This window comes from Rosa rugosa, chromosome 2 (genome assembly GCF_958449725.1).
Source record: "Rosa rugosa chromosome 2, drRosRugo1.1, whole genome shotgun sequence".
Classification (NCBI taxonomy): Eukaryota; Viridiplantae; Streptophyta; class Magnoliopsida; order Rosales; family Rosaceae; genus Rosa; species Rosa rugosa.
Window position 1 is genome coordinate 9,374,047 of NC_084821.1, and position 27,079 is coordinate 9,401,125.

A 27,079-nucleotide genomic window follows, 5' to 3' on the forward strand; every position below is an offset into this window, starting at 1 on the left:
CTTCCGTGGAGTAGCTTTTCCTTTGTATATAATTCGCTCTTTCATTCTCTGCTGCAGGTGCAAAGCTCTAAGTTCTTTTAAAGTTTGCAGATCAGATTTTCTATTTTCCTGTTTCTATGTGTTAAATTTCAAATCTAGTCATTCTATACCCAGTACATGCATGGAGGTGTTCCTATACAATATGCCACAAGACAAGATAGTAGAAAATGATTTTTCTCTCTCTGAATTTGGATTGAGAATTGGGAGATCAAAGAATGCACTTTGATATAATATCTTCAATAATAGTTTCTTTATCGTCAAGGAGAATGAAATTTACACTTCTTAATTTGCAATCCACACTGTTTTTATTTTTTGTTAAAATTCTTATAAAAAGACAAAATTTAAAGTTATTACAGACACAATTTTGAGTTACTAAAAAATGAATTGTAAAATGGAGACCCGACCCGGCCCACAGCAAAGCCCATCTCGGCCCTGCTCATTGGGCATGAGGCAGGGCTAGGGTGGAGGGTTCAAAGCCCAGACCTGGCCCATGAGCCGGCCCATTATATGCCCATTAAAGTCCACTTGGCCCAGCCTTATAAGCCCAGCCCGAAAGCCCATTCAATTCTAGTATTAATATTTTTTATGTAGGGTTTTTTTCTCACTTATCCCGTTAAGTTTTTGTTAATTTCTCCTTATCCAAAACACTCTAAGGAAGTCTTCCCTAATACTCTATTAAGTTTTTTTTTTTTTTTTTTGAGACTATTTTACCCTCACCCCTTTGTTACTTAGAGAGAAAGAGAGAGAGAGAGAGACCATAGGAGACTTCGCCGGAGCCCAGTCACATGTCGCCAGATTCAAGTTGGCCATTGCCTGAATCCGGTAATCGGTTGTCGGATTCCAGCTAACTTTAGCCTGAATCAGGTAACCGGTCGTCGGATTCCGGCTAACATTCGCCGAAATCCCGTCACCGGCCGCTGCCTATCGAACTTTTCTGAAAACCTTGCCGAAGGTCTCCAAAGAGGTCGTCGAAGATCTCATAGGTCGCCGGAAACATTTATTGCCCCAATAGTCTATTGCCCCCCAATAGAACTTTCGATCGCCGGAATTGGAACTAATCTCTGTAAAATTAGACAAATAAAACTTTGATTAAGGAAAAAAACGAAGAGATTACATCAATTCAAAACATTTATTGCCCCCCAATAGAACTTTTTTTTTTCCTTTTCTTCTGGCCTTCTACCCCATTTTACCCCAAAAAAAAAATTTGATTTGGGCACCCAGAAAATACTCTGGGCACCCACATCATTTTCCTTCGCCGGTTAGCTCCAGTCGTTGATCTGTAACCTCCAGCGCCTCCAGAACCTCGACCTCTCCAACAACTCCCTCTCCGGTTCCTTAGACAAAGGTCTGAAAAACTGTAAGCAATTTCGGAGATTGATACTCGCCGGAAACAAATTCACCGGCAAAATTCTGAATCAAAGCAAACCCACCGTTATCTTGCCTCTGCTGCCCAACCAAACCCACCGTAACCGTTCGCCGGAAACAAATTCACCGGCAAAATTCTGAATCAAAGCAAACCCACCGTTATCTTGCCTCTGCTGCCCAACCAAACCCACCGTAACCGTTTTGATTGGATTGCGACTGGGAGCGATGACGACGACAACCCAGTCAGGCGAGTCGAGTTGAGGCGGCTCCTCGATTCGGATCTTTGCGTTGGTGCCCTGTCGGATCTACTTGGTGATGTTGCCGGATTTGTGAAGGCGATGTGGCAGGGAGGAACAGTGAGTAGAGGCTGCTGTTGGCGCGGCCTGGAGGATCCATTTTCAAAGTTGGGCTCGGAGGAGGAGGAGGAGGAGGACATAATATAAAGGGACCTTGTCGGAAAACACGGGTAAACCTCGCCGGAGACCTGACTGTGATGAGAGAGAGAGAGAGACTGGTTTGTGCAGATCAGGCGAGAGAGAAACTGGATCGGGGTAAGGAGAGAGATAGGGAGTGGCAGTGATTGTAATTCTGTAATTGTGTTGAGGGCAAAATGGTCATTTGGTGTTAAATTGTGTAATTGAGATAATTTTGGCCAATTTTGCTGGGGTTCTGTTTTGCCACGTTTTTTGATGGACTGGGGTTCTATTTTTTGAGGGAGTGGCAGTTACTGATGTTGAGAATTGCCAGTTGAAGTTCTGTTTTTTGATGAACTGGGCATTGGATTTTGGTTCAAGTTTGAGTTTTTTTGTAATCAAATGTTGCTGTGAACCTACAAAGAGTGTTTGATTCATTGGTTCAAACGTGTTCTTTCCCCCAAATTTGGCTGCATGGAAGTTTATGGTTATTGGCAATTGAAAATTGTGGGTGGTGGTATCCAGTTAGCCTTTTTTTGTTCAAAAGGGAGAACATATATGGATTTGTGGGTTGTTGCACCGCCTGGATAATTGACCAATTATTGGCAAAAACTTTTGAGGGAGAGGATAAGGATGGCTTGTTACATTTTTTCTTTTGGGGATGCAAATCTGGAGAAATCCGAGTCCCCAAGCTAGTACGCAGTGAATCCACCTATCTCATTGCTTCATATATCATATGCCCTAGCATTGATGCATTGTTACCTGCTAGGCATTGATCAAAGTTTATTAGACGAGAGGCATTGTAGGACAATGAGGGAGGTGTAGATAGCATATTAGTTATTTATAAAAGTAAGGTGGAGGTCTATTAAGTGGGGAGGTCCAAATGCCAATTTTAGAGGTATGAATAGAAACTCCCTAAATATAATGAGCTCGACCCTGCCCACCCAAAAAGCTTGGCCCGGCTTGGCCCTCAAAAGCCCGTAAGGCCATGGCCTTGATTTTTAAGAGAAGCCTGACCTTGCCTGCCCCGAAAAATAAAATAAAAAAACGTTATGGCCCTGCCCGGCCCATTGACACCCCCTATTTCCAGTGCTAGGAAAGACATTATTGTAGACTCAAGGGAGGCAATCACATCATTTTCAAGCACCTTAAAAAAGACTGAAAAATATAAAGTAATTAGGATTGTGAAAATGATTTTTTTTTTTGTTGGGGAATTGTTTTTTTTTTTTAGTCAAATAATAAAAATATATGTAATAATGTTTACATTAAAAACGTACAACCAAAACAGACTCTTCTCCTCCAACGGTTCCATAACTTCTCCAACAGTGATTACATGGTTCCAAGCTCACATATGCTGTTGCATTCTCAGCCACATTGCCAGCATATCTCAGATTAAGGACCTGTACCATTGGAATTCCTCAATATGTGGTTGGCCAGCTTTAGGGTGAAAGCCTAGACCAATAACCTTGCCATCCTTGACAATAACAAAACCCACCATTGATTGGGGCTAGTAGACATGAGAGCTTTTCTTGCAAGCTCCACAAACCTCCTCATATAAAGAGAAAATTATACAAACAGTACCCGAATTAAGGACGGCTCCTTACTTCAATACCCGACTATGCAAAACTATCACTTTGGTACCCCAAGTTTGAAGCCCGACCCAAGAATCGTACACGCCGTTATTAACGGCATTAAGTCTTGTGCTAGGTGGCATATTTTGAGGGATATTTTGGTCACTCGATGTCTTAACCCATTTTTTTTTTAGGGGCCGTGACCACTTACCCAATTTTAACATAAAAATTGCCCACTTGCTCCACTAAGAGTTTTTTAACCCCCTTTACCTAATTTAAACGCAAGTGACATTTTTACCCCCAATCTAATTAATAAACTACAAACTTCTCTCTCCCTCCCCTATCAGACTCTCTCTCTCTCTCCCCTCTCCTCCTCGTTGGAGCGTCGGAGCTCTCTCTCTCTCTCTCTCTCTCTCTCTCTCTCTCCACCCTCCTCCTCAATGGAGCGTCGGAGCACCGGAGTCCGATCCACAGCGGTGAAAACTTCGCTGCAGAAGTCGTCGCCCGGCGAGTAGATAAAGGTGACGGAACCTTTCCGGCAGATTCTGGGCCATCTCGGCTCTGTTTCTCGATCCGGATCTTGGCCGGGTCTTGCTTGGGGAACCCGACGGCGACGAAGACGTAAGGTGGTTGAGGTTGAGGTCGGTGGTCGTCGTCGCCCGGCGAGTCGATGACGGTGACGGAACCTTTCCGGCAGATTCTGGGCCATCTCTGCTCTGTTTCTCGATTCGGATCTTGGCCGAGTCTTGCTTGGGGAACCTGACGGCGATGAAGACGTAAGGTGGTTGAGGTTGAGGTCGGTGGTCCGGTCCCATCAACCTTGTTTCGCCAACTCTTCCCATCTCGACGAAGACGATGAAGATCCAACTCCGCTCCCCTTACACAACCGCTCCCCGACCACTCCTGCACCGGCCTCACACTCCGGTGGGTGCCCAGAGCAATTTCTGGGTGCCCATATCACTTTTTTTTTTTTTTGGTATACTATAAGCTTCGAGAATGGGAAAGGAAAAAAAAGAAAAAAAAAAAGAACGTGTACAATTGAACATATAAATTGATCAATTGTGTCTGTAGTGTATTCATTTTGGTTTTGGGAGTTTATGCAATTCATTTGAGGGCAATAATATGATTATTGGAGCGTAATAATATGATTATTGGGGCAATAATATCATTATTAGGAGACAATAATATGATTACTGGGAGACAATAATATGATTATTGGGGGACAATAATATGATTACTGGGAGGCAATAATATGATTATTGGGGGGCAGTAATATGCATATAAATTGATCAATTGAGTATGTAGTGTATTCATTTTGATTTTGGGAGTTTATACAATTCACTGGAGGGCAATAATATGAGTATTGGGGCAATAATACGATTATTGAGGGGCAATAATATGGTCACCAGTCGCCGGATTCCCATCACCGGAGTCGGCAGCCGACCATTGGTCACCGGAGTCCGGCAAGGTATCCGACGACTTCTCTCTCTAAGTGAGAAAGGAGGAGAGGGCAAAAAAGTCCTAAAAATAAATAAAAAAGAATAAAAAAGAATTAATTGGGTAATATGGAAATAATCTCTTAGAGTGTTTTGGGTAAATGGGGTTAAAAAACTCTTAGTAGAGCAAGTGGGCAATTTTAAAGTTGAAATTGGGTAAATGATCATTTCCCTTTTTTTTTAATATACCAACTTGATTTCTCTCTCTCTCTCTCTCCCTCTCTCTGTGTGTGTGCAACAAGTGAGATATCCTCTCCCTCATAATTGCTCCTTGTTTGTGTGATCATACGGAAGGAAGGAGGGAGAGGAAGATTGAATATTGAATTGGTTAATAGGTGTTCGATTAGCTCGACATGCATCAAATTGCAAACCTAGACCGACTCTGACGTCGACCCGTTTTCGTTCCGACGGGGAACCGACAATTTCTATCTTCACTCTCCAACCACCGCCTGAAGTCGCACCGATGCTGTTAGCTTCCTTGCGGTGGCGTGAAGCGGAGCCCCGTCCTCCCTTCTCCGAACTAGCAGCGACGACAGCAGGACAAAGCCAGAAAGCTTCTCGGGTTTTCTGCATATTTTCCGAGTCCGGCCACGCTACAAGCGAGACCGGTGTCGGTAGTTTCGTCTTGGTAAGGTGAAGAAGCTTGTGGTACCTCTTGTCCATCTGTCAACTTGGGAGAGAGAATCAAAGAGAAAAAGATGTTTGAGTTTTCCGGCGAATTTCCATATTTCCCGGCAACGTTTAGTTTCAACTCAGGTCTCAAACTTGTTTCCCTTGTCGAGCTCTACCTCGCTATATACTTGAATTTAAGTTTGGAGGAGATTAGCAGAAATTAGAATTTTGGAGTTACTGAACCACCGTGGTTCACTGTTCACGGTGGTGGTTTTGGTCTTCCTTGACCAATTTCCGGCCATGACATGAAACAGTGAGCAGAAATTGATGATTTGATGTTTCTGGAATCGTTGAAGTTGTAGAATTGGATATGCAAAGTTAGGCTGCAGACATTTTGGGTTTTCTGGATATTATTGAGCCATTTGGTTTGATGTTCATGTTGGTTTGTTGGTTTGATTAACATGAGTATGAAGTAACCTTTCATGAAGATAAACCCATATCTGAAAATGGGTCATCCACGGCTGTGGTTGAGGAGAGGAAGAGGAATCGGACGACGGAGCTCGCAGCCACCAACGGCGGTGCTCTGGCATTGGCTTTTCTCTGCAACAAGGCTCTGTTTCCGATTCATCTTTTGAAGACATTAGAAATGAGGGCATCAGTAACTTCTAGGCTCAGAGAGCTCAACACCCAGATGAACGAGACGAGGGGAAGAAGAAGGGATTTGCATGAGATAAGGTCTGGATAACGAAATGACCCAAATACCCATCCAAATTTAGCATGCAGATTGTTAGTTAACACCGTTATGAACGACGTGTACCGTTTTTGGGTCAGGCTTCAAACTTGGGGTACCAAAGTGATAGTTTTGCATAATCGGGTACTGAAGTTAGGAGTCAGCCTTAGTTCGGGTACTGTTTGTATAATTTTCTCTCATATAAAACCCATCATCTCTTTCTTGTTGCTAGTCCACACCTGACCTTGTCGGAGAAATCTAGGGGTTGTTCTCGCCACTTTTAAATATCATTGTCTTCTCATATATTACCAGACTTTTGTTCCAATCGTTAGTTGTATTTATGGTGGAAATTGAGTCGAGTTTTGATTGTAAGTTGCATTTCTGGTGAAAAATGGTGTTTAGATGTTGAGAAACTGAGTTTCAATTATAAGCTGCCCTTATGGTGGAAATCGAGTCCACTTCGAATTAAGTTGCAATCTTGGAAGGTGTACGATATTATTATTATTATTATTATTATTTTATTTTATTTATTTATTTTGTTTGTGAGAAGGAAAGGTGTACGATATTGTTCTTCAAGAAGCAAGAAGAGGAATGTAATAAACTCATAATTACGGTGGTTAAAAACTTTGAGTTAACTTTAAAAAGGAACTCCCCCTTTCAAAAAAACAAAAGAAAAAGGCTTTTCAAAAAAAAAAAGAAAGGAAATCAATGACCCATTCATGCAATGCCACGTAAGCCATACGGGCCCAGCCCCTAAGGCGGTCGTATTTGACATAAAAACCCTGGAGTTGCCGTACATCTACGCCCTCATTGGTTTGGCTTCTTACACCTTCCCGCACCAGATTTTCCGTCAGCCTAGCACAATTCCCTCCTGTCCCGTTCAGGGCTCAAAAGAGAAAGAAACTCTCTCTCTCTCTCTCTCTCTCTCTCTCTCTCTAGCTCTGCAACTCGCTCTCCTCCTATACTACGTCGTTTCGAATAACTTGTACAGTAAGCCAGAATGGGGAAGCAGAAGGGAGACGGAGCTAGGAGCAAGGCCCGCCCTTCAAGTAGCAGGTACTGATTTTGTTCCCAACATTTTTTGGTTGATACTGCGTCGTTTTGGACATGTCTGATTGTGAGAAATTCTGTGTAGTTTGGCGGCGTCGCTGTTGCCGTCGGGTTCTACTGCGGCGGTGGGCTTCGGTGGCTACGTCGGAGGCTCTCGCCTCGATGCTCCTCATTCCGGCGATGATTCAAGGCCCTTTTTGGTAGGTTTTCCATTTATCTAAAGCTTTTGCTATCAATTTTTGGCTTTTGAGGAGAGTATTGGATTTTGGTTAGGTTTTGATGTATATGAATGGCAGGACCATGAGTTTGATTTTGAATCAATTGCTAGGGCAGTGACTGTGTTTATGTTATGTTATTGTTTTACACTAGTGCTGAATGCGTTTGTAGTTGTTCTAGTCTTGCTGCAATGAGATTTTTGTAAGAGTGTGTTTGGAATTCGGCTCATTTTACAAGTGAATTGCAGACCTACTGAATGTATAGAGTTTAGTTGAAGTTAGTAATTACCGAATTAGGAGTTAGAGATTCTCATAACAAGCTCTGGTTTCCGTGGAATTCATTTGGGTGAAGGTGGTGGATCCACCAGCAATGCAAAAAGTTAAAAAGTAAACTAAGTAAAAGGAAATAGATTTAGAATCAATTGGTAGGGTAGCGACTGTGTTTATGTTCTGTCGTTGGTTGAGTAGTTCTGAAAGCAATTTATAGTTTGTTATAATCTTGCTGCAATAAGATTTCTGTCGCAGTGTGTTTGAAATTTGGCTCTATTGAATCTAGTAGTTACCTTCTTGTGAGAATGAGGAGTTAGAAATTCGCAAAACACGCTCTGGTTTCCTCTTGTTGAATTCATTTCGGTGAAAGTGGCGAATCCAGCCATCACCAATGATACAGAATTTCCCAATTTTGTTAGAAGGAGTTTGTGCAAAGTTAACTTCTTTCTCCTTGTTGTTTAACCTTTTCCTCCCGTCTGTTTTCACGTGTGGGTCGTGCAGGAAGTAGATAGTGATTTGGCTCTACATTTGAAGAGGCTTGCAAGGAAAGATCCCACCACCAAGGTAAACTTCTGCCTGAAAATGTGTTTTTGACTTGAGGCTTGGAGTCCATCATGTATGATTGTAATATTCACTGATTTGCATTCATTAATAGCTTAAAGCTTTGGCATCTCTATCCACACTGTTGAAGGAAAAGTCCACGAAGGACATAGTAGCGGCCATTCCACAATGGGTATAGTTTCTCATCTCAGTATGATATTACTAGAGACTTTTTCCCTTTTTTTTTATCTCCTTTTCTTAAGTTCTTAATAATAACACATTTTGATGTCATTAGTTTTGACACACTTGTTTCAGATATTTGAGACTTACGCAGCTCTTTCTTCTGTAGGGATTTGAATACAAAAGGCTTGTGGTGGACTACAATAGGGATGTGCGGCGAGCAACTCATGACACAATGACCATTCTTGTCACCGCCGTTGGGTTTGAACTCTTTTGTGTACTCTCACATTTTTGTTTTCTTTTGGGCATGCTGTCTGGAATTCTATCAAGTTAAAGGAAAACTCTTAGTGGTGCTTTATTTATTGTGGGTTATATGACTATATCTTTAAAAAGTCAATGTCCTGATTCACTTACATCTTGGATAAGCTCCTCTGTGAGGTGATGAGTGGTCCTTGAAAACAGTACCGCAACTTTGATAAATCCACCCTGCGTTTGTGAAACAAAAAATTGCTTTAGATGCTGCTATCTCCACATGACTGAGGGTGCTAAGATCTCATTCTTAAATTGGGTCCACCTAAATTCTATAGTAATGAGCTGGAAAATTCCTATGTTCCAAAGCCCTTGAAATGTTTATGGATAATGGTTGCACATGTAGACTAATTGTCAACTGAATATGAACTTCCATTCATTTATCTATTGATTCTGGTTATGCCTAAATGCCCTGATATTGATTTGTTTGTTGTTTAGGAGAGATTTAGCGCCACAGCTGAAATCTTTGATGGGACCATGGTGGTTTTCTCAATTTGACCCAGTCTCTGAAGTTTCTCAAGCTGCAAAGCGATCATTTCAGGTTATTTTGCAGATATATCCTCATCTAGTGTTTTTTACAGTGCTTAATGTCTGAAACTGCCCTAAGAAAATCTCTACATTGCCATAATAACATTAATCTTAGCAGTTAGAAATTTGTGATTTCTATCCCTATCTCAACAAAAGAACAGAAACTTAAGTGTAGCTCCTATATAAAAAAAAGTTCAGAATCTATAAGTATCTGGCATTTGTATGGAATCCAATTATCTTGAATGTAGTAGAGTCAAATCAACTGGGGGGCTATTGTATGGCCCATGGTAAGATCAGTACTTCCAGCTACTGTTTGATCTGTCCTCCCCCCCCACCCACAAACCAAAAAAAAAAAAAAACACACAACCACAAAAACAACAAACGCGTGCGCGCGGCTACTGACCATATATGGTCTAGACTGGTCGGGCTTTATCCTAACCTCGAGTATTGCGGGGGCAAGAATTTGTTCATGTACATACGCGCACACAGATATCTATCTATATATATATATATACACACATTTTTTTTTTGTGAAGATTGCTAACATTTTTTATTTTTATAATAGTTTGTCCCCATTACTTAAGTTTCATCATGTTCTTTTTTTTTTTTTTCAGTTCAAAGCTGTTTTTGATTGTCCTATGAAATTTAACTCCTTCTCACCGATTATGCATTTCGTATGCACCTTTGTTTTGACTTTAACTTGAGTGTCCATAATGCACAACAGGCAGTCTTTTCAGCTCCAGAAAAGAGACTAGATGCTTTAATTTTATGCACGGCAGAGGTTTTTATTTATTTGGAAGAAAATCTGAGGCTTACACTGCAAAATATGTCCGATAAAGGAACTGCTCTGGATGAATTGCAAGAGATGCATCAGCAGGTATGGATCTAGGATATGTCACTTCATCTACATCACCATAGTAAACCTCAAATAGTCATATATTAGACGTGCATATTAAAATGCTCTCAGATTTAATGTGTATTCCATCATGTTGGATTGCAGGTGATATCTTCATCATTGCTGGCATTGGCCACACTTCTTGATGTCTTGGTTTGCTTACAACTAGAAAGACCAGGCACCGAAAACATAGCTGCTCAACCAAAACATGCTTTGAAGGCTAGGGAAACTGCTATTTCTTGTGCCGACAAGTTGTTCACTGCTCATAAATATTTCTTAGACTTCTTGAAATCCCCAAGTCCTGCTATCCGTTCAGCCACATATTCTGTATTGAGTAGTTTTATAAAAAACGTCCCTCAAGCCTTTAATGAAGGAAATATGAAAACTCTTGCTGCTGCACTATTAGGTGGATTTCAGGAGAAGGATCCTGCTTGTCATTCATCAATGTGGGATGCAATTTTACTGTTTTCTAATAAATTTCCCGAAAGTTGGACTTCTGTCAATGTACAGAAAACTGTACTGAATCGGTTTTGGGATTTCCTTAGAAATAGGTGCTTTGGATCTCAACAGGTTTCTTATCCATCTTTGGTTCTATTCTTACACACCATGCCATCTAAAGCAGTCGTTGCAGAAACATTTTTTCTTGAATTCTTCAAGAACCTCTGGGCAGGAAGGAATCCATCGCATTCCTTAAATGCAGATAGAGTGGCATTTTTTCAAGCGTTACAAGAATGCTTTCTTTGGGCATTGCACAATGCCTCAAGGTGGGAGTCCTTTGATTTTACTTTAATCATGGTTCACTATATTGTTTTTTACCCTGATGCTTTTTTGTTCAGTGGATTTTCAGCTGATGTGTTTATTTTCCCAAAGTTTAATATGGCTTTGATGTTTTCATATGTTACTGGTTATAAATCTTTCTCTATTTGATACCAGATATTGCAATGGAGTGGATTCCATCAGTGATTTTCGAGCAACTCTTGTTAAAAATGTTCTGGTAAAGCTTTTGTGGCAAGACTACATTTTCTCTAGTAGCTCAAGAAAGGAGGAGAAAACATCCCCCGGATTATCAGTAGATTCATGTGAAAGTGATTTAGCTTCCAACAAGAAGAAAGTTGAAACATTGAATATCACGTACCCAATGAGCTACTTTAGAGAGTTGGCAAATTGCATTGTTGGGGTTCTTTCAGGCATTGATTTGCTGGAGCATGATTTGCTCTCAGCTTTTGCTGCAGAATTTCAGGAGAATTGTCAGAGTTTCTTTCAGCATGCTAGTAACTTGGAAAGAGAAAGTGAGTTTGCGGAGCGAGTTATACAGTTTATATCATTACTTGGAGAACATGCAATGCAGAATGGTCGAGGTTGGCCTTTGGCTTCTCTAGTTGGACCAATGTTGGCTAATTCCTTTGCATTGATGAGATCACATGTAAGTTGCCATACACAATAGCTTCTCATGCTTGATACATATTTATATTTATCTATTATCCTACTTTTGTGGATAGTAATGTTTCTCGGAGATCATACAATTGTTAAGATAGTTGTTATGCATATGTTTGTGGCGTCAGACTACATTCTGACTGGTTCAGCTATGAGTGGGGACTTTGGACTATTAGAGTTCCAAATCTATGTCTGCCTGGAACTGGTTGAATTTACTTTTCTAATAGTATTATTTCCCAGTCAAACAGCAAGTTCATAATGGTATATAGAAACATAAAGATGTGTCCAGGCGAATTAAATGTGAACTTCAATTATTGTTTAGCCGACAATAAATGTACTATATATACTTGCAAATGTATCTATTATGTTCTTTAATCTTATCTTCTTGACACCAGGATTCACCAAGTTGTGTGAAGATTCTAGCAGTGGCTGTTTCTGTATTTGGACCTCACAAGATAGTCCACGAACTTCGTATTCACAATACGTCTCCACATAGTTATTCTCCTGATGAGGGTGATAAAGCATTAGAGGAAGATAGATTCCTGCAAATGTTCAATGGAACTTTTGTTCCATGGTGTCTTAGTGGGAATAGTTACTCTTTAAGTGCTCGTCTTGACCTGTTACTCGCATTGCTTGATGATGAATATTTCTCTGAGCAGTGGGATAGTGTTATCAGATATGCCACTAACCTGGAGCATTCTGGATCTGCACCCTGCTCTTTAGATTCTGACCGGATAACTATCTTAGCAATGCTTTTACAGAAAGTAAGAAACGGAATCACAAACACAAAGGTAGGAGTTTCCATCAGCACAAAAATGGGCAACCCAGATCATTGGCATCATGAGCTTCTAGAATCAACTGCTGTTGCTGTTGCTCGATCCTCTCCTCCTCTCGGCGCTTCTAATTCTCAATTATTGTGGTATGAATGAAATTATTTATTTTTTACCCTAGTTTCTTCCAATGTAGCTTTAGTTATTTAGTCCGTGCTTTGCCTGAGTTGACTAGTTTTCTATAATTGGATAGCTAACTATTATCTGGAGAATATCTATGCTGAAGTTGATTTCTATGTATCTCATAATTGGAAATTGCAAGGTCACTGATTTCTATGGAATGGGAGAATTTATGTAGTTATTTCATATAACATTCATTTGAATGCTTTAAATCTAAGTATTATGTTCATTGACCTACTTTTTACCTCATCTGCAGTACTGTTGTTGGTGGTTCAACAAAGACCAATCAAATTTCTCTGGTGTCAAGAAATACATTGATCCTGATATTTGAAGAGGTTTTCAAGAAGTTACTTTCTTTTATTATGGCATCCTCTTTTACTTGGGTTAGGGATGCAGGTTCTCTATTGACTGCCGGGGCAAACACTATTGGGCGAGAATTTGAAAATTCTGTGAGCGTGTTTGAGATGGCTCAATTTGCTCTTGAAGTACTTGATGGCGGCTTATATTCATTAAAGACACTTGGTGAAGAAAGTGGGTTGAGTTCAGTTATTTTAGCTGCAATTTTTCTGATTGACTGGGAGTTTCTGGTATTACTGACAACGATAGATGATGCATCTGATGATAAATCAAGGGAAAAATTGAAGGCCAGGCTGGGATTTGGTGAATCTTTTCATGCATTTAGATGTAAGATAAGTAATCAATTCTGGAAAACACTCAGCTTACACAATCGAAAGGCACTTGGAAAAAATTTGATTCAGTGTATGAGATCCGCCATCTTCAATGAAGAGGAATTAGACACAGAGAAGTTCACATCTCTGTGCTGCTTGTGGATGCTTGAAATTCTGGACTGTCTCTCTCAGGATCCCTATGAGGAACAAAATCTGCTGGACCAACTTCTCTGCCAAGGTGATAGATGGCCTTTGTGGATAGTTCCGGATTTTATCAGGCCAGAGGGAATAGTTGCCAAGGACTTCTCTATCCAAGTGAGTGGGAATTATTGGATTGACATAGTGCTGTGTTATTGATTCATGTTTTTGTGTCTGTTTCTCTTGTTACTTGTTGAGTTCTAGTTGGTTAGCTGGATGTCCGCTCTCTTATTCTGTTAGTTATGGCCTCTTCTACTTCTATTCATTTTGATGCTTGTACACATTTAGATTAAATTGATTAACCCCAACCCTAGGATTTCTTAGAGGCGCAGTAAGGAAAGAAAGATTGTTGAGTTCTAGTTTGTTAGCTCGATGCCCACTCTCTTGTTTTGTCAGTTAGGTTCCCTTCTGCTGCTATTTGTTTTGATCCTTGTACACATTTGGATAATTGATTCATCCCCAACCCAAGGTTTTCTTTGCGAGCAGTAAGACAAGAGAAAGCTAAAATAATCTGTATTTGTAACCCTAAAATAATCTCTATGTATGTGTTCAACACTTCACAACCAGGACAGTGCTGAATGAGAAAGCTTCTGAGAAATCTGTTAAATATATTCATAAACCAGCCAGGTTCAGAAGAGTTAGCCCACTAACACACCATTGAGACTAGTTGATGCTTCATTCCTTACAGTGAGACTAGCTTATTACTTGTGTTTATTCAGAGTGTATTGTGTTGGAATTGTTTCACTAATTGTTAGATGGATTATGTGATCTATATTGGATTTGTAGAGAGGCTTACACATTACAAATATATGACAAAATGCAGGACTTTGGCCACCGCAAGTTTATTTCATTTATTGACAAGATGATATCAGAAATTGGGATTGATAGAGTTGTTGGGGGTTATGCTAGATATACTCTCCCTCCCTCTGTGGAAGCAACAAATGAAAAGCCGACTCGATCCTGGCTTGCTGCTGAAATATTATGCTCGTGGAAATGGCCAGGAGGAAGTGCTGTAGCTTCATTCTTACCTTCATTGAGTGCCTATGCGAAGAGTAAAAATTTCTCTTCCCAGGAGAGCTTGCTAGATTTTATTTTCAACATTCTACTTGATGGCACACTTGTTCAGAGAGGATGTGCTACACAGAATTTTGTCTATCTGTGTCCTACTTCAAGTGATGAAGTGGAGGATATTGAAGAACCATTCTTAAGAGCTCTTGTAGCTTTTCTTTTAACTTTGTTTAATGATAAAATATGGGGTACCGAGAAAGCTATGGAGCTGTTTGCATTGCTTGTAAATAAACTTTATGTTGGAGAAGCAACAAATGCAAACTGTTTGAGGATTCTTCCTCTGATTGTTAATGTTCTTATTCAACCATTAAGTCAAAGAAGCATCAGATGTAACGACTCTAGTGGAGACGCTCAACATGATTCTTCTGGGGAAAATCATGTGCAAGATGTTATTGAAGGCTGGCTAAAAAAAGCTCTATCATTTCCGCCTTTGATCACGTGGTGGCAAACAGGAGAAGGTAAATGCATGTAATTAATATTTCCATTCGATAAAAATTAATTCTCTTAGACATTTGAGTTTTAGATCTGCAAGTTATTATGTGAACAGTTGGTTGAGTAAGAAATAGAAACTCTTCAAATTTTTATAAGCAGTCCCTGTTCTGGAGCATCAAGTGGTGGGCGCCCACCTTCTTGTCATAAAGGGCCGATTGTGCTTGTAGATCTTGCTGATTTACTTTATAATCTGCTAATTATTTCCTTTTGATTTCTTCTTGTAGATATGGAAGATTGGATGCAGCTGGTTATTTCTTGTTATCCCATTAGTGCAGTAGAGGACATACAAACACCGAAGCTGGAGAGAAAGATCAGCTCGGTAGAGAGAAAGCTCCTACTTGAATTATTCCGGAAGCAGAGACATGGTGTTGGCACACCAGCTGTAATTAATCAGCTTCCAGTTGTGCAGATGTTGCTATCAAAGCTTATGGTCGTTTCAGTTGGTTATTGTTGGAAAGAATTTGATGAAGAAGATTGGGAGTTTGTGTTATCTCAGATAAGACGCTGGCTGCAGTCCATTGTTGTAATGATGGAGGAAATTGCTGAAAATGTCAATGACACTATCACTAGCAGCTTTACTTCTGATAACTTGGATGATGTCGTTGATAACCTTGGCAAAATTGTTTTCGTTTCAGATCCCTTTCCTATAGACATTGCCAAAAATGCCCTTTTATCATTTTCTCTGTCCTGTGGACCTTTCGGTCGCCGACAAGCAGAAGATGCAGATAACTTAAATCCCGTGAGAACAGAAAGATGGGACCCCATCAAAAATAGAATTTTAGAAGGCATCCTTCGATTGTTGTTCTGCACGGGTATTGCTGAGGCCATTGCAAGCTCCTGTTGTCACGAGGCTGCATTTATTGTATCAGCGTTGCGATTTGAACATTCCTATTTCTGGGAATTGGTGGCCTCAAATGTGGTCAACTCATCAACAGATGCCATAGATAGAGCAGTGAAGTCAGTTGAATTCTGGGGGCTGAGCAAAGGACCCATTAGCTCTTTGTATGCAATCCTTTTTTCTGCCAAAACAGTTCCTCTGTTGCAGTTCGCTGCTTACTTTATTCTTTCAACTGAACTTGTTTTACGCCTGGCTATTGTTGAAGAAGACAAAAGTTACTTGGATGGCGTTAGTAACAATGAAGAGGTTTCATCCTCTCTTGACATGTCGACAGAAACAGATATTCATTTGAGAGCTGAAATATCTTGCATGATTGAAAAGTTACCTAGTAATGTTCTCGAGATGGATTTAGTGGCAGATCAAAGGGTAAATATGCTTTCAATAGTAGTAAAAAATACTCTTTCTTGCTTGCATTGTATTTATCTCTTGCTTGGTATTTATAGTGCTTATTGAAGTTGTAAATTCATTGCTTTTCAAAATTTCAGGTACATGTTTTTCTTGCGTGGTCCTTGTTGTTATCTCATTTAGGGTCATTGCCATCATCATCGCCTGCAAGGGAGAGACTAGTCCAGTACGTACAAGATTCTGCTAATCCAGTAATATTAGATTGCCTCTTCCAGCATATTCCTCTAGAACTGTGGATTCTTAAGAAGAAAGACGAAGAGCTTCCTGCTGGCATAGCAGAAGCTGCAGCTGCAGCAACACGTTCCATTAGAACTGGTTCCTTATTGTTTTCTGTACAGTCTCTCTGGCCTGTTGAACCACTGAAAATGGCTTCGCTTGCTGGAGCAATGTTTGGTCTGATGCTCCACATTCTTCCCGCCTATGTAAGACAGTGGTCCAATGATTTACGTGACCGCTCTACATTATCAGGAATTGAATCGTTCACAAGAGCATGGTGCAGCCCACATCTCATCGCTGGCGAATTAAGTCAGGTATGTATAGCCTTGTACAGATGCTTTTGCTCTAGGTTATTTTGTATTGTTTCTGAGATGCTGAAGCTATTAAATAGCCACCGTTATAAACTATAACCAAATCCTGTTTACACTTTCTTTACTGAACAATACTGTGATGATGGTAATTTAACTCTGAATCTCAATTCTTGTGCAGATTAAAAAGGATGAAATTGCTGACGAGAATTTTACCATTGCTGTAAGCAAATCAGCAAATGAGGTTGTTGCTACTTATACAAAGGATGAGACTGCAATGAATCTAGTAATCCGTCTTCCTTCATCTTACCCATTACGGCCTGTTGATGTTGATTGTACAAGGAGTCTAGGTATTAGTGAAGCGAAGCAGAGGAAATGGTCAATGTCTATGACATCATTCGTACGGAATCAGGTAAACTGAATTTAACCTTAATGTTATTGGTCAGTGTTCATATTCCACCCAATTGCAGAAGGTCAAAGAATCAATATCTTTTTCATGCTGCTGTGCAATTTAATTTGTGATAAGAATGTATGTAGAAAGAGCAACAGAGACTGATTAATTTGAAGAATTTTAGTTTTGTTGTGACGATTTCCATGGAAGGTAAAAAGTGTTTGGGGAAGGAAGAATGGACGGTCTTCTTCTTTCATTAAGCATAGGATCAGAAATAAACTGACCGAGATCAATGTGGATAATTTTCTTAATTGTTTGATGCAGAATGGAGCTTTAGCAGAAGCTATCCGGATATGGAAGCGCAACTTTGATAAGGAGTTTGAAGGTGTCGAGGAGTGTCCTATTTGTTACAGTGTCATCCATACCGTCAACCACGCCCTTCCACGTCTAGCGTGCAAGACCTGCAAGCACAAGTTCCATTCGGCCTGCCTCTATAAGTGGTTCTCAACTTCTCACAAATCAACTTGCCCATTGTGCCAGTCTCCATTTTGATCAGGGGAATCAAATCTGTAGTTGCACCCTTAAAGATTATACACTGAGCAAAAGGATCTTGATCCAGTCAAATAGTAAGACATACAACCAGAATTCAGACCTCAATTGTCGCACAGAAGAATTAAATGTTGATTTCGCCGCAAGAGATGGAGCATGGTTGCGAGAGCCAGATTGTACTTGTCGCTAATCAATGATTAAGCTTTTGATCGTCATCGGTGGTCGACTTTGAGCGTTGCTTTGTTGAATGAATCGAGGTTTCACTATTTTGAGTTCTCACTACCTAGTGCAGCAAAGTAGTGAAAGCAATGAGAAGTGTCCGAGCTTCAGAGGTTTGAAGATACAAATACTTCGGAATTTTTGAGCTTGAAAGATTTTTACTACTATGTTAACACTAGCTTAGAGCTTTTAGATGAGAACTACATATCAATAGATTGGAATGATGTCAGCATCCGAAACGATCTCACTGGTCAACTGCTCGTAAATATTAAATCGTCTTTTCTTTTTGTTGCCTTGTAGTTTCCCTGGTATCAGTAATCATTAATATTCTACCGGCCTCATCGCTAAATCAAGATAATCCATTCTCCAGCCAAGTAAATTTACGGTGCTAATATATAAATTTTGTTTTTTGTTAACTAATTGTTCGACAAGGAATTGTTAAATAAATCTAATAAGTGATGTTTAATGCGAGGATTTTTTCCCGACAATTTATTGTCGATAAAGATGAATTTTTTTTTGGTTATTTTTTTTGTGAGGTTTGTGCCAGATTGGAGACGAACATTTGGTCGAAAAGTGCATCATTTTTCAGTTTATTATTTATTGGATGCTTTCGCCAATGAAATGTTGTCGATAAAACGTATATTTTTTTAAAACCTTTTTTTTTATCGGAATGTTTTGCTGATTGAAAGGTGTCAATAATTTTAGCTATAGAAAAAGTATATTTTATTCCGTTAATATTTTTGAAATAGTTGCAATGACAAAACAAGGGACGGAAATAATAATTCCAACATTATAAAGGTCATGGGTTCAATTCTCACCGACATATCCTCAAAAAAATTTTCACCGACATTTGTAATAGTGAGGTGGGTTAAGATTTTTTTGAAAAAAAAAGAAAAAAAAAGAAGAAGGACGGAAATAATAATGGAATGGTAGAGATTAATAAAATGAGTGATGTTTTTCTACGATCACAAGACCAGTTCACTATCGATATTGAGATCTTATATTTTATGTTTTTATAGTTAAGAGAGGTGAAGTTACTGAAATGAGGCGAGACTGAAAGTTAAAGTTAGGGGTGGGCTCGGTGCTGGTCGGCTCGGTTTGAGGCCCAAACCGCATCCGCACCGTATTTTGAGGTTTGCCTATTTTCAGAACCGCGACCGATTTTCATTGAGCTGGGCCGCATTTTCGGTTCCACTGAAATGCGGGTCGGTTATCGATTTGTTTAGGCCCAATAACATACCTTCTTTAATCACCATTTGAGGCCCTAAAGACCAGGCCCAATATTGCTCAATACATCCAAAAATCAAAAGTTTATAGCTGCAAAACTCCAAGGTCTAAAAACATCCAAACTGCAAACTGCTAAAAAGACTCAAACATCAATTCTTCTAAAAAAACATTCATGAAAGTGCAAAATCCAAACATTCATAAAAAACATTCATCAATTCTTCAAAGTTCCAAAATCCAAACTGCCAGTGAAACTGCAGTTCAACAATCAACAGTTCAATACTTCATGAAAGTATCAAACTGCAAATTAAGTTCAAACTGCTCAAATTAAAACCAACAAGGCATAGTGCAGTTCAACACAATACATAGTTACACACCATCAAACTTCATAGTTCATAGTTCATACATAAAACCAACAGGAAATTACAAACTAAAAGTCTAAAACAGTATATGCAGGAAAATTGCTTCGGCCTCCATTCTTCAATCTTCATCATCAGAATTCCCTTCGGCTAGATCTATCCAAGTATTCAAGTATTCAACAATCCCAACATAAAGCAACAAAACAGTAAATCAAATCGAAATTTAGAATTCGAAACAATGTTTAACAAAATGCAAGAAATCTGAAAGTTTTTCCAGTTTTTCAACTTACCAATTTCAAGTTTTTCCAACACAGCGTACAACTCCATCTCATCTTTGGTGGGCTCCTTGTATGCATCAAAGCCTCCTCCCTTTAGCCAATCACTCAAGCAGACCACAGACTCAACCATCTTAGGTGTGAGTGATGCTCAGAAAGAATCCACAACTCTTTTTCCAAGGCTGAAGGCAGACTTCGAAGCCACGGTTGAAGTCGGTACAGCAAAGACATCTTTGGCTATTTTGGACATAATAGGATATCTTGGAGCATTCTCCTTCCACCTGTCCAAAATATGGAAATTTGAATTGGAAGGGTCTTTTGAAGCCTCCAACAGATACTTGTCCAACTCATTCTTGATCACCACGACATCTTTCTTCTGCCTGAGAAGCTTGAATTGGTGCAGGTTTGCTGCATGACTATCCTCTTGCTCTTGCATAGATGTAGACTCGATTTTTGGCATTGTGACATCCCTTGAAGTTGCTGCCGCCACTGGATCAGATTCTACAAATCAAAAAAATAGTTGCGATTAGTGTATCATTATTAAAACAACAAGGTTATAAAGAGAAAAAAAAACTCATTTACCTTCATATTCTTTATACAGGTTAAGCAATACATCCCTCACTTCATCGATCATCAGACTTTGTAAAGTCCGATCTGCTTGCAGCTTCGGGAAGAAGAACTCAAGATACAACAGTTTGTATCTTGGATCTAAAACCACGACAATGATCAGAATCTTGTTTAAATCCTCAAGATGCAGCCAATACTTGTCAAACTTCTTTTTCATCGAGCTTGCAATACTAACTAATAAAGGATCATCAATGCTCAAGCACTTCTCCATCTCATCCACGATTGTGCACATCCAAAGCAAAGGCTCATTTGCAGTTACAAACTTTGTGGCACTAAATTTCAGGGTGGCTTCATAGAAATTTTTTAGGAACTTGACGAGCCTTGCTGCCTTATTCCAATCAACAGCTCTAGGGGGCCCTTCTCTCTTATTTCCACCCACTCTCTCTTGGAAATAGTTCTCAAACTGCTGGTCTTCATCCTCAAGCCTCGTAAAGGCCTTCTTATACTTCACAGTTATATCCAACATAAAGTATGTTGAATTCCATCGGGTGCAAACATCTAAAGGAACAATTCCTCCCTGATGCTTAGTCTTTTCTTGAGCTGCACACTTCCTAAACTTATCTAGCCTTGCCGGTGAAGATCTAATGTACTTCACTGAATTTCTATTGCCATTAATGGAGGAGCTAGGCTCCTCCATTCCATCCCTCACAATGAGATTTAGAATATGGCAGCAACATCTCAAATGCAGAAAAGAACTTCCCAACACCAACTTGTCCCAATTTCCTATCTTCTCCTTCATGTAATCTAAAGCAACCTGATTTGGACTTGCATTGTCCACAACTATCGTAAAAACCCTCTCAATCCCCGACTTTATCAAACACGATTCAACTAGCTTTCCTATGGTTTTCCCCTTGTGATTTGGAATCACACAGAAATTCAAAATCCTCTTATGCAGCCTCCATTTTGAATCAATAAAGTGCGTTGTCAACACCATGTAGTTGATGTTTTGGATACTTGTCCAAGTATCCGTAGTCAGCGACACTCTCTACTCATTAGCAACAAGAAAATCCCCTAATCCTCTCCCTCTCTGCCTCATATAACTTCAAAACATCCCTAGCTAGTGTTCTCCTAGAAGGTGGCTTAAATAGAGGTTAAGTCACCTTCATGAATTCTTTAAAACCTTCATTCTCAACAAAAGAAAATAGCAGTTCATCACGAACCACAACTTTCACACAAGCTAGCCTAGGAACACGCTTTTCATAACTCACAGCAATTAAATTACCTCCACTTTCTGCCCTGTCAAAGGTCAGGAACTTCTGCTTCTTGTTGGCGACATAAATGGGACACTTTTGACACTGGTAGAGCAAATGGTTCCTCATTCTGATGTGTCGTTTCTTCTGGTGTCGCTGGCGTATGTCTGGGGGCAGTACTTGCACCTTAAACGAGCTGGCTTCATGATACTCCCATCTGGATTCTTGCACTTGTCGAAATGTGCCCACACGACTGAAGTGTTCTTCCTCTTGACTTTGCTTGAACTCCCATCAGGGTCTGCTGGAACTAGTGGTATTGGTGGAAGTGCTGGAACTCCTGGAAGTGGTGATTCTGCAGCTTGATCAACTGTAGGCTGAGAAGTTGGTATGGGAGTAGTTCGACTGGTAATCTGCAGTTGGAGTTGCTGTAGGAGTCGGAGTTGCGCTAATCCCTTCCATAATCTGCATATACAAAAGAGAAGCCCCACATTAAAAACAGAAAGCCAGAACACCTTTTGAAAGACTTACTATGCATAATCTGCAACATCTTAAACCCAGAACACCATTTGAAAGCCACAATGAAATAATTCATAAACCCAGAACAACAATGATTCAATGAAGCTCAGAAACCCTAATTTCAAAATTCAAATTTCCATTTATATCATAAAGTAACACACAATCACGTAACAAATTGACTTAATTTGCTTAAGAAACCGACTTGTTCAGCTTTTAAACATGAGAAAATCAAGCTATCTCAAGCTAAAAGCAAGAATTCAAAGCACAAAACAAGCATCCAATCCAAATTTCATTGCCTTATATAACCCAACAAACCACAAATTTAACCTGCATTCAACCAAAAAAACATAAGGATTAAATTCAGTTTACCCCCCTAAGGTTTGGGGGTAATTTCATGTTAGTTCCTGTCCTCTCAATTTAATCAGTTTACCCCTCGAGTTTTTTTATTTTCCTCAACCGTGTCCATTCCGTCCAATTTGGATGTTAAGTTTGACAAAAAAAAACCCACTTTAAGGGCTAAAATTGTCATTTCAAGGAAAAAAAAATCTTTTTTTTTTCTCTCTCTCATTGAAGAAGAAGAAGAAAAAAAATTTTGGTCATGGTTTTTTTTTTTTAATTCTCTCTCAATTAAGAAGAAGAATAATTTTTTTTTTTGGTCATGGTTTTTTTTCTTTTCTTTTTTAATTCTCTTCTTCTTGAAATGACAATTTTTGTATTGACATTTCAAGGAAAAAAAAACACCATGAAAAAAAAAAAAAAATGACAAAAAAAAAATTCCTTCTTTTTTTTTGTCATGAATTTTTTTTTATTTCTCTCTCATAAGAAAGAAGAATTTTTTTTTGGTCATGGTTTTTTTTTTAAATGAGAGAATTAAAAACAAAAACAAACCATGACCAAAAAAAAATTTCTTCTTCTTCAATGAGAGATAAATAATAATAAAAAAACCATGACAAAAAAAAAAGTATATATTTTTTGTCATGGTTTTTTTTTTTTGGTCATGGTGTTTTTTTTTTCCTTGAAGTGGGTTTTTTTGTCAAACTTAACGTCCAAATTGGACGGAATGGACACGGTTGAGGAAAATTAAAAAGCTCGAGGGGTAAACTGATTAAATTGAGAGGACAAAGACTAACATGAAATTACCCCCAAACCTCAGGGGGGTAAACTGAATTTAATCCAAAACATAATATTTCGCTGCTCATCCTAACATACAAGTTCATATAGCCAATTTAGAATAACAAAATCAATAAGAACAGAAGAATTTCTTTTGCATTTCACTTCATTTCTTTTGCAGCATTGACCACAAGAATCAATAAGAACACAAAACCAGTTGCAAAGAAACCAAATGCTCGCAAGCTCTTGCCCGAAGAGAAGATATTTAGAGAGCTTACCCTCGCAAGCTCTCGGCCGAGAGAGAAGATGGGATCGAAGCAGATCTTTTAGAGGTCGAGAGATATCGAGAGAGTTGGGAGAGGTCGAGAGAGATCGAGAGAGTTGGGAGAGTTTTCTGAAGAGAGTTTTGGCAAATGAGGTCGTGCAGCCAGGCTTTGAGAGTGTTAGGGTTTCTGCAGATCGGGTGTATACAAGTCTATGTAAGCTTGGTTTATGACCAATCATAATTAGACAAGTAATAAAATTAATTTAAATAAAAATGCGGTTCGGGCAGTTTAACACAGGCGGTTCAACACCTGGACCCGATTCTGAACCGTTATGAACCTGTTCAGTTTGGTGAGACTTCAAAACGGCACCGTTTTTGGTCGGTCTGGTTACCAAGCCGGAAAATCCGGTGCTGTCAGGTCGGTTACCGGATTTCCGGTGTGTTTTGCCCAGCACTAGTTAAAGTTGGATATCATCTACCAGAAGCCAGAGTTACGTATTCTCCTGTGCTTTGCTTGTTTGTTTTTATTATGAAAGACTATTGTTGTTTGGTTTGTGATACTTCATATGGTCGTTCAAATGCCTTTGATTCAAGGACCTAATATTTTTGAGTTGCTAGTGGGTACTTGTTAGTTATAACTTTAAGGAAAGAACTTGGCTGACCAGCCCTGGTCAGGAGGGGCTGACCACAGCCACTAAAAATCTGACAGCTGTCCTTTTTTGTTTTTTTGCACCTTTTCCTTTCGGTTCTCCTTCTTCAGTTCTTCCTCCTCTGTTCTCCTTCTTCCTCTTCTCCACTCCCATAGCGCAATGGAGTCCATAGTCGCCTCAGCCGCCCAGAAGCCACAGGAGCCGCTCCTCTTCGATCTCATCTCCGCCGTCGTCGAAGAGCCCAAGGTCCCTCTGCGTGAGTACCATTTGGGAGGATACATCTACCGGGAGGTCCGGAAAGAGCTGTAGGCTTACGGGTTACGAACTGCATCAACTTTTTCCGTTGCCGTCGGCCAAGGAGGTGCGAACTGCAGCAACTTTTTCCATTGCCGTCGGCCGAGGTGGTGCAGTCGTCCTCCACGCGTCCCTGATTAGGAGGGTCATTCAGATCCCACATTTTTTCTTCTTCTTCTTCTCTCGCGCTTTACTTGCTCAGTAGCTTGACGCGTCCCTGATTAGGAAATATCTACAAATAAACTCGGGTTCTTAACATCAAACCCAGAATTCTGGGCAAAACGGTATAAAAGAACAAGAACAAGAGGAAGAGGAAGAACTGAAGAAGGAGAACCGAAAGGGAAAGGGGCAAAAAAAACAAAAAAAATTAGACAGCTGTCAGATTGTTAGTGGCTGTGGTCAGCCCCTCCTGACCAGGGCTGGTCAGCCAAGTTCTTTCCTAACTTTAATCTCCATTCCTTTATGTGCTGGGCCTATGGGGGCAAATGTGCTGGGCTCCGGGCTCGCCTTCACAAACATGATGTAAACACATTTGGTATCGCGGGGCTGGAATGACACGACACATGAAGCACAGTAAGCTCATGACCGATAAATTCGTTGGCTGGTGGAATATAAACAGAAACCGCGAAGCTCTGAGGCTCAAAGCAACGGATTTTAGTTGTGAAATTGAGAGGATACCCAGACTTGATTCTTTCTGAAAATGATGCGCAAAACTTGTCCTTGTTGCAGCAGCAGCACAAGGGGTAAGCCATTTCTTCACTCTCCCACTCTTGTTGTTTTCATCAACAATTACATGAGCACAAGAAGCAGAGGGTTTCGTTCTCAACCCTCAAACCCCGCTGAATCTAGAGATACCCATCGAGGGAAGCTTGTGAGAGACAACCCCCAACCCTCTGTGCCCAAAGTCAGAAGTCTTGAACATGCCTTGAAGGTGTTCGATGAAATGCTTCAAAGAAGTCCTCTGCCTTCGGTTGTCCGTTTCACTCAGATATTGGGTCAACTTGTCAAACTGAAACACTATTCTCAAGTCATCGCTTTGAATAGACGAATGGGTCTGATTGGAATCGCTTCTGATGTTTATACTCTGTCTATTATCATCAACTGCTATTGCCATTTGAATCAAATGGGGTTTAGCTTATCTGTCTTGGCACAATTCTTCAAATTGGGTCTTCAACCAACTGTCACCACCTACACTACTCTAATCAACGGCTTTGTTCTCAAGAATAGAATGGCTGAGGCAGCAGGGATTTTCAGCAAAATGCTGCAGGCAGGTCATTGTGTGCCCAATGTGGTTACTTTCAGCACACTAATAAAGGGACTTTGCATGAGGGGTGACAACAGTGCAGCTATTCAATTGCTCAGGAAAATGGAAGAAAGAGGTTGTAAGCCTGACATTGTCGTCTACAGCACGATCATTGACAGTCTTTGCAAGGATACGCTAGTTGTTGATGCACTGAACCTCTTCTCAGAAATGATTAGTAGGGGCATTGCTCCAAACGTTGTTACTTACACCTCTTTGATTCAAGGAGTTTGCAACATAGGTCAGTGGAAAGAAGCTAAAAGTTTGTTGAATGAAATGGTCAGTAGAAACATCTGTCCGAATGTATTCACCTTCAGTGTCTTGGTTGATACACTTTGTAAGGAGGGAATGGTCGTGGAAGCCAAAAGTGTGATTGAAATGATGATCCAAAGAGGTATTGAGCCTGATACGATTACATACAACTCACTTATGGACGGTTACTGTTTGCGGGGAGAAATGGATGAAGCAAGAAAAGTCTTTGATCTAATGCTTAGCAAGGCCTGCATGATTGATGTTCGTAGTTGTAACATATTGATAAATGGATACTGTAAGCTTAAACAGATTGATCAGGCCAACCAGGTTTTTCAAGAAATGCTTCATAGGGAACTTGTTCCAGATACCATCACTTACAGCACTCTTATTGACGGTTTTTGTAAAGCGGGAAGAATACAGGTAGCAGAGAAGTTGTTCTCTCAGATGCAAGGTAGTGGCCAACTTCCAGATCTTCATACTTATGCCATTTTACTTGATGGCCTATGTAGAACCAACCAACTTTGTACGGCAATGGAACTGCTTAGAGAGATGGAAGACAAGAAGTTGGAACTAGATATTGTAATTTACACCATCTTCATTGAAGGTTTGTGCAAAGCTGGAAAACTTGAATCTGCAACAGATATCTTCTCTAGTTTGTCTTCAAAAAGAGTTCAGCCTGATGTGAAGGCATATAATGTGATGATTAATGGACTGTGTAATGGAGGCCTATTGGCTGAAGCAGAAAAGTTGCTTAGAGAGATGGGAGAGAAAGGCTGTTCTCCCGATGGTTGTACATATAACATAATTATCCGAGGATTTATCAATAACAATGAGACATCAAGGGCTGTGGGACTTATTCAAGAAATGGTGGAGATGGGGTTTTCTGCAGATGCATCAACTACGGAATTGATAATTGATTTGTTGTCTAAAGATAAAGTAGATCCAGCTTTGTTGTCATTGTTAAAAAGTTCATTATGAAGATAAATTGAATAGTTGAAACAGAATTCC

At 39.9% G+C, this 27,079-nt stretch overlaps 2 protein-coding genes across 3 annotated transcripts; both read left to right on the top strand.

The window, feature by feature from the left end:
- The first annotated feature begins 7,100 nt into the window (after positions 1-7,100).
- On the top strand, positions 7,101-18,296 carry LOC133733736 (E3 ubiquitin-protein ligase listerin). 2 transcript variants are annotated; one of them, XM_062161375.1, is made up of 16 exons: positions 7,101-7,282; positions 7,362-7,476; positions 8,263-8,325; positions 8,417-8,494; positions 8,651-8,742; positions 9,229-9,331; positions 10,043-10,195; positions 10,319-10,977; positions 11,147-11,636; positions 12,043-12,566; positions 12,854-13,580; positions 14,287-14,989; positions 15,248-16,287; positions 16,407-16,856; positions 17,032-17,262; positions 17,566-18,296. In XM_062161375.1, the coding sequence occupies exons 1-16, from the start codon at positions 7,227-7,229 to the stop codon at positions 17,791-17,793; spliced, it is 5,712 nt and encodes a 1,903-aa protein (XP_062017359.1). In that variant the 5' UTR covers positions 7,101-7,226; the 3' UTR covers positions 17,794-18,296. The 2 variants fall into 2 exon arrangements, with proteins under 2 accessions (XP_062017359.1, XP_062017360.1); XM_062161376.1 differs by lacking the exons at positions 7,101-7,282; positions 7,362-7,476; positions 8,263-8,325 and having other exon boundaries at positions 8,636-8,742.
- Positions 18,297-25,015: 6,719 nt separating this feature from the next.
- Positions 25,016-27,077, top strand: LOC133732150 (putative pentatricopeptide repeat-containing protein At1g12700, mitochondrial). Its single transcript, XM_062159632.1, has one exon. The coding sequence runs from the start codon at positions 25,220-25,222 to the stop codon at positions 27,047-27,049; it is 1,830 nt and encodes a 609-aa protein (XP_062015616.1). The 5' UTR covers positions 25,016-25,219; the 3' UTR covers positions 27,050-27,077.
- Positions 27,078-27,079: the final 2 nt, after the last annotated feature.

What these genes read in the sequence shown, in the direction of transcription:
- LOC133733736 (XM_062161375.1), top strand. Translation starts at nt 7,227, where the DNA reads ATGGGGAAGCAGAAGGGAGACGGAGCTAGGAGCAAGGCCCGCCCTTCA. An exon ending in GCATTGCACAATGCCTCAAG is followed by an intron (nt 10,978 to 11,146) that starts GTGGGAGTCCTT and finishes ATTTGATACCAG; the next exon opens with ATATTGCAATGGAGTGGATT. An exon ending in ATTTAGTGGCAGATCAAAGG is followed by an intron (nt 16,288 to 16,406) that starts GTAAATATGCTT and finishes TCAAAATTTCAG; the next exon opens with GTACATGTTTTTCTTGCGTG.
- LOC133732150 (XM_062159632.1), top strand. Translation starts at nt 25,220, where the DNA reads ATGATGCGCAAAACTTGTCCTTGTTGCAGCAGCAGCACAAGGGGTAAG.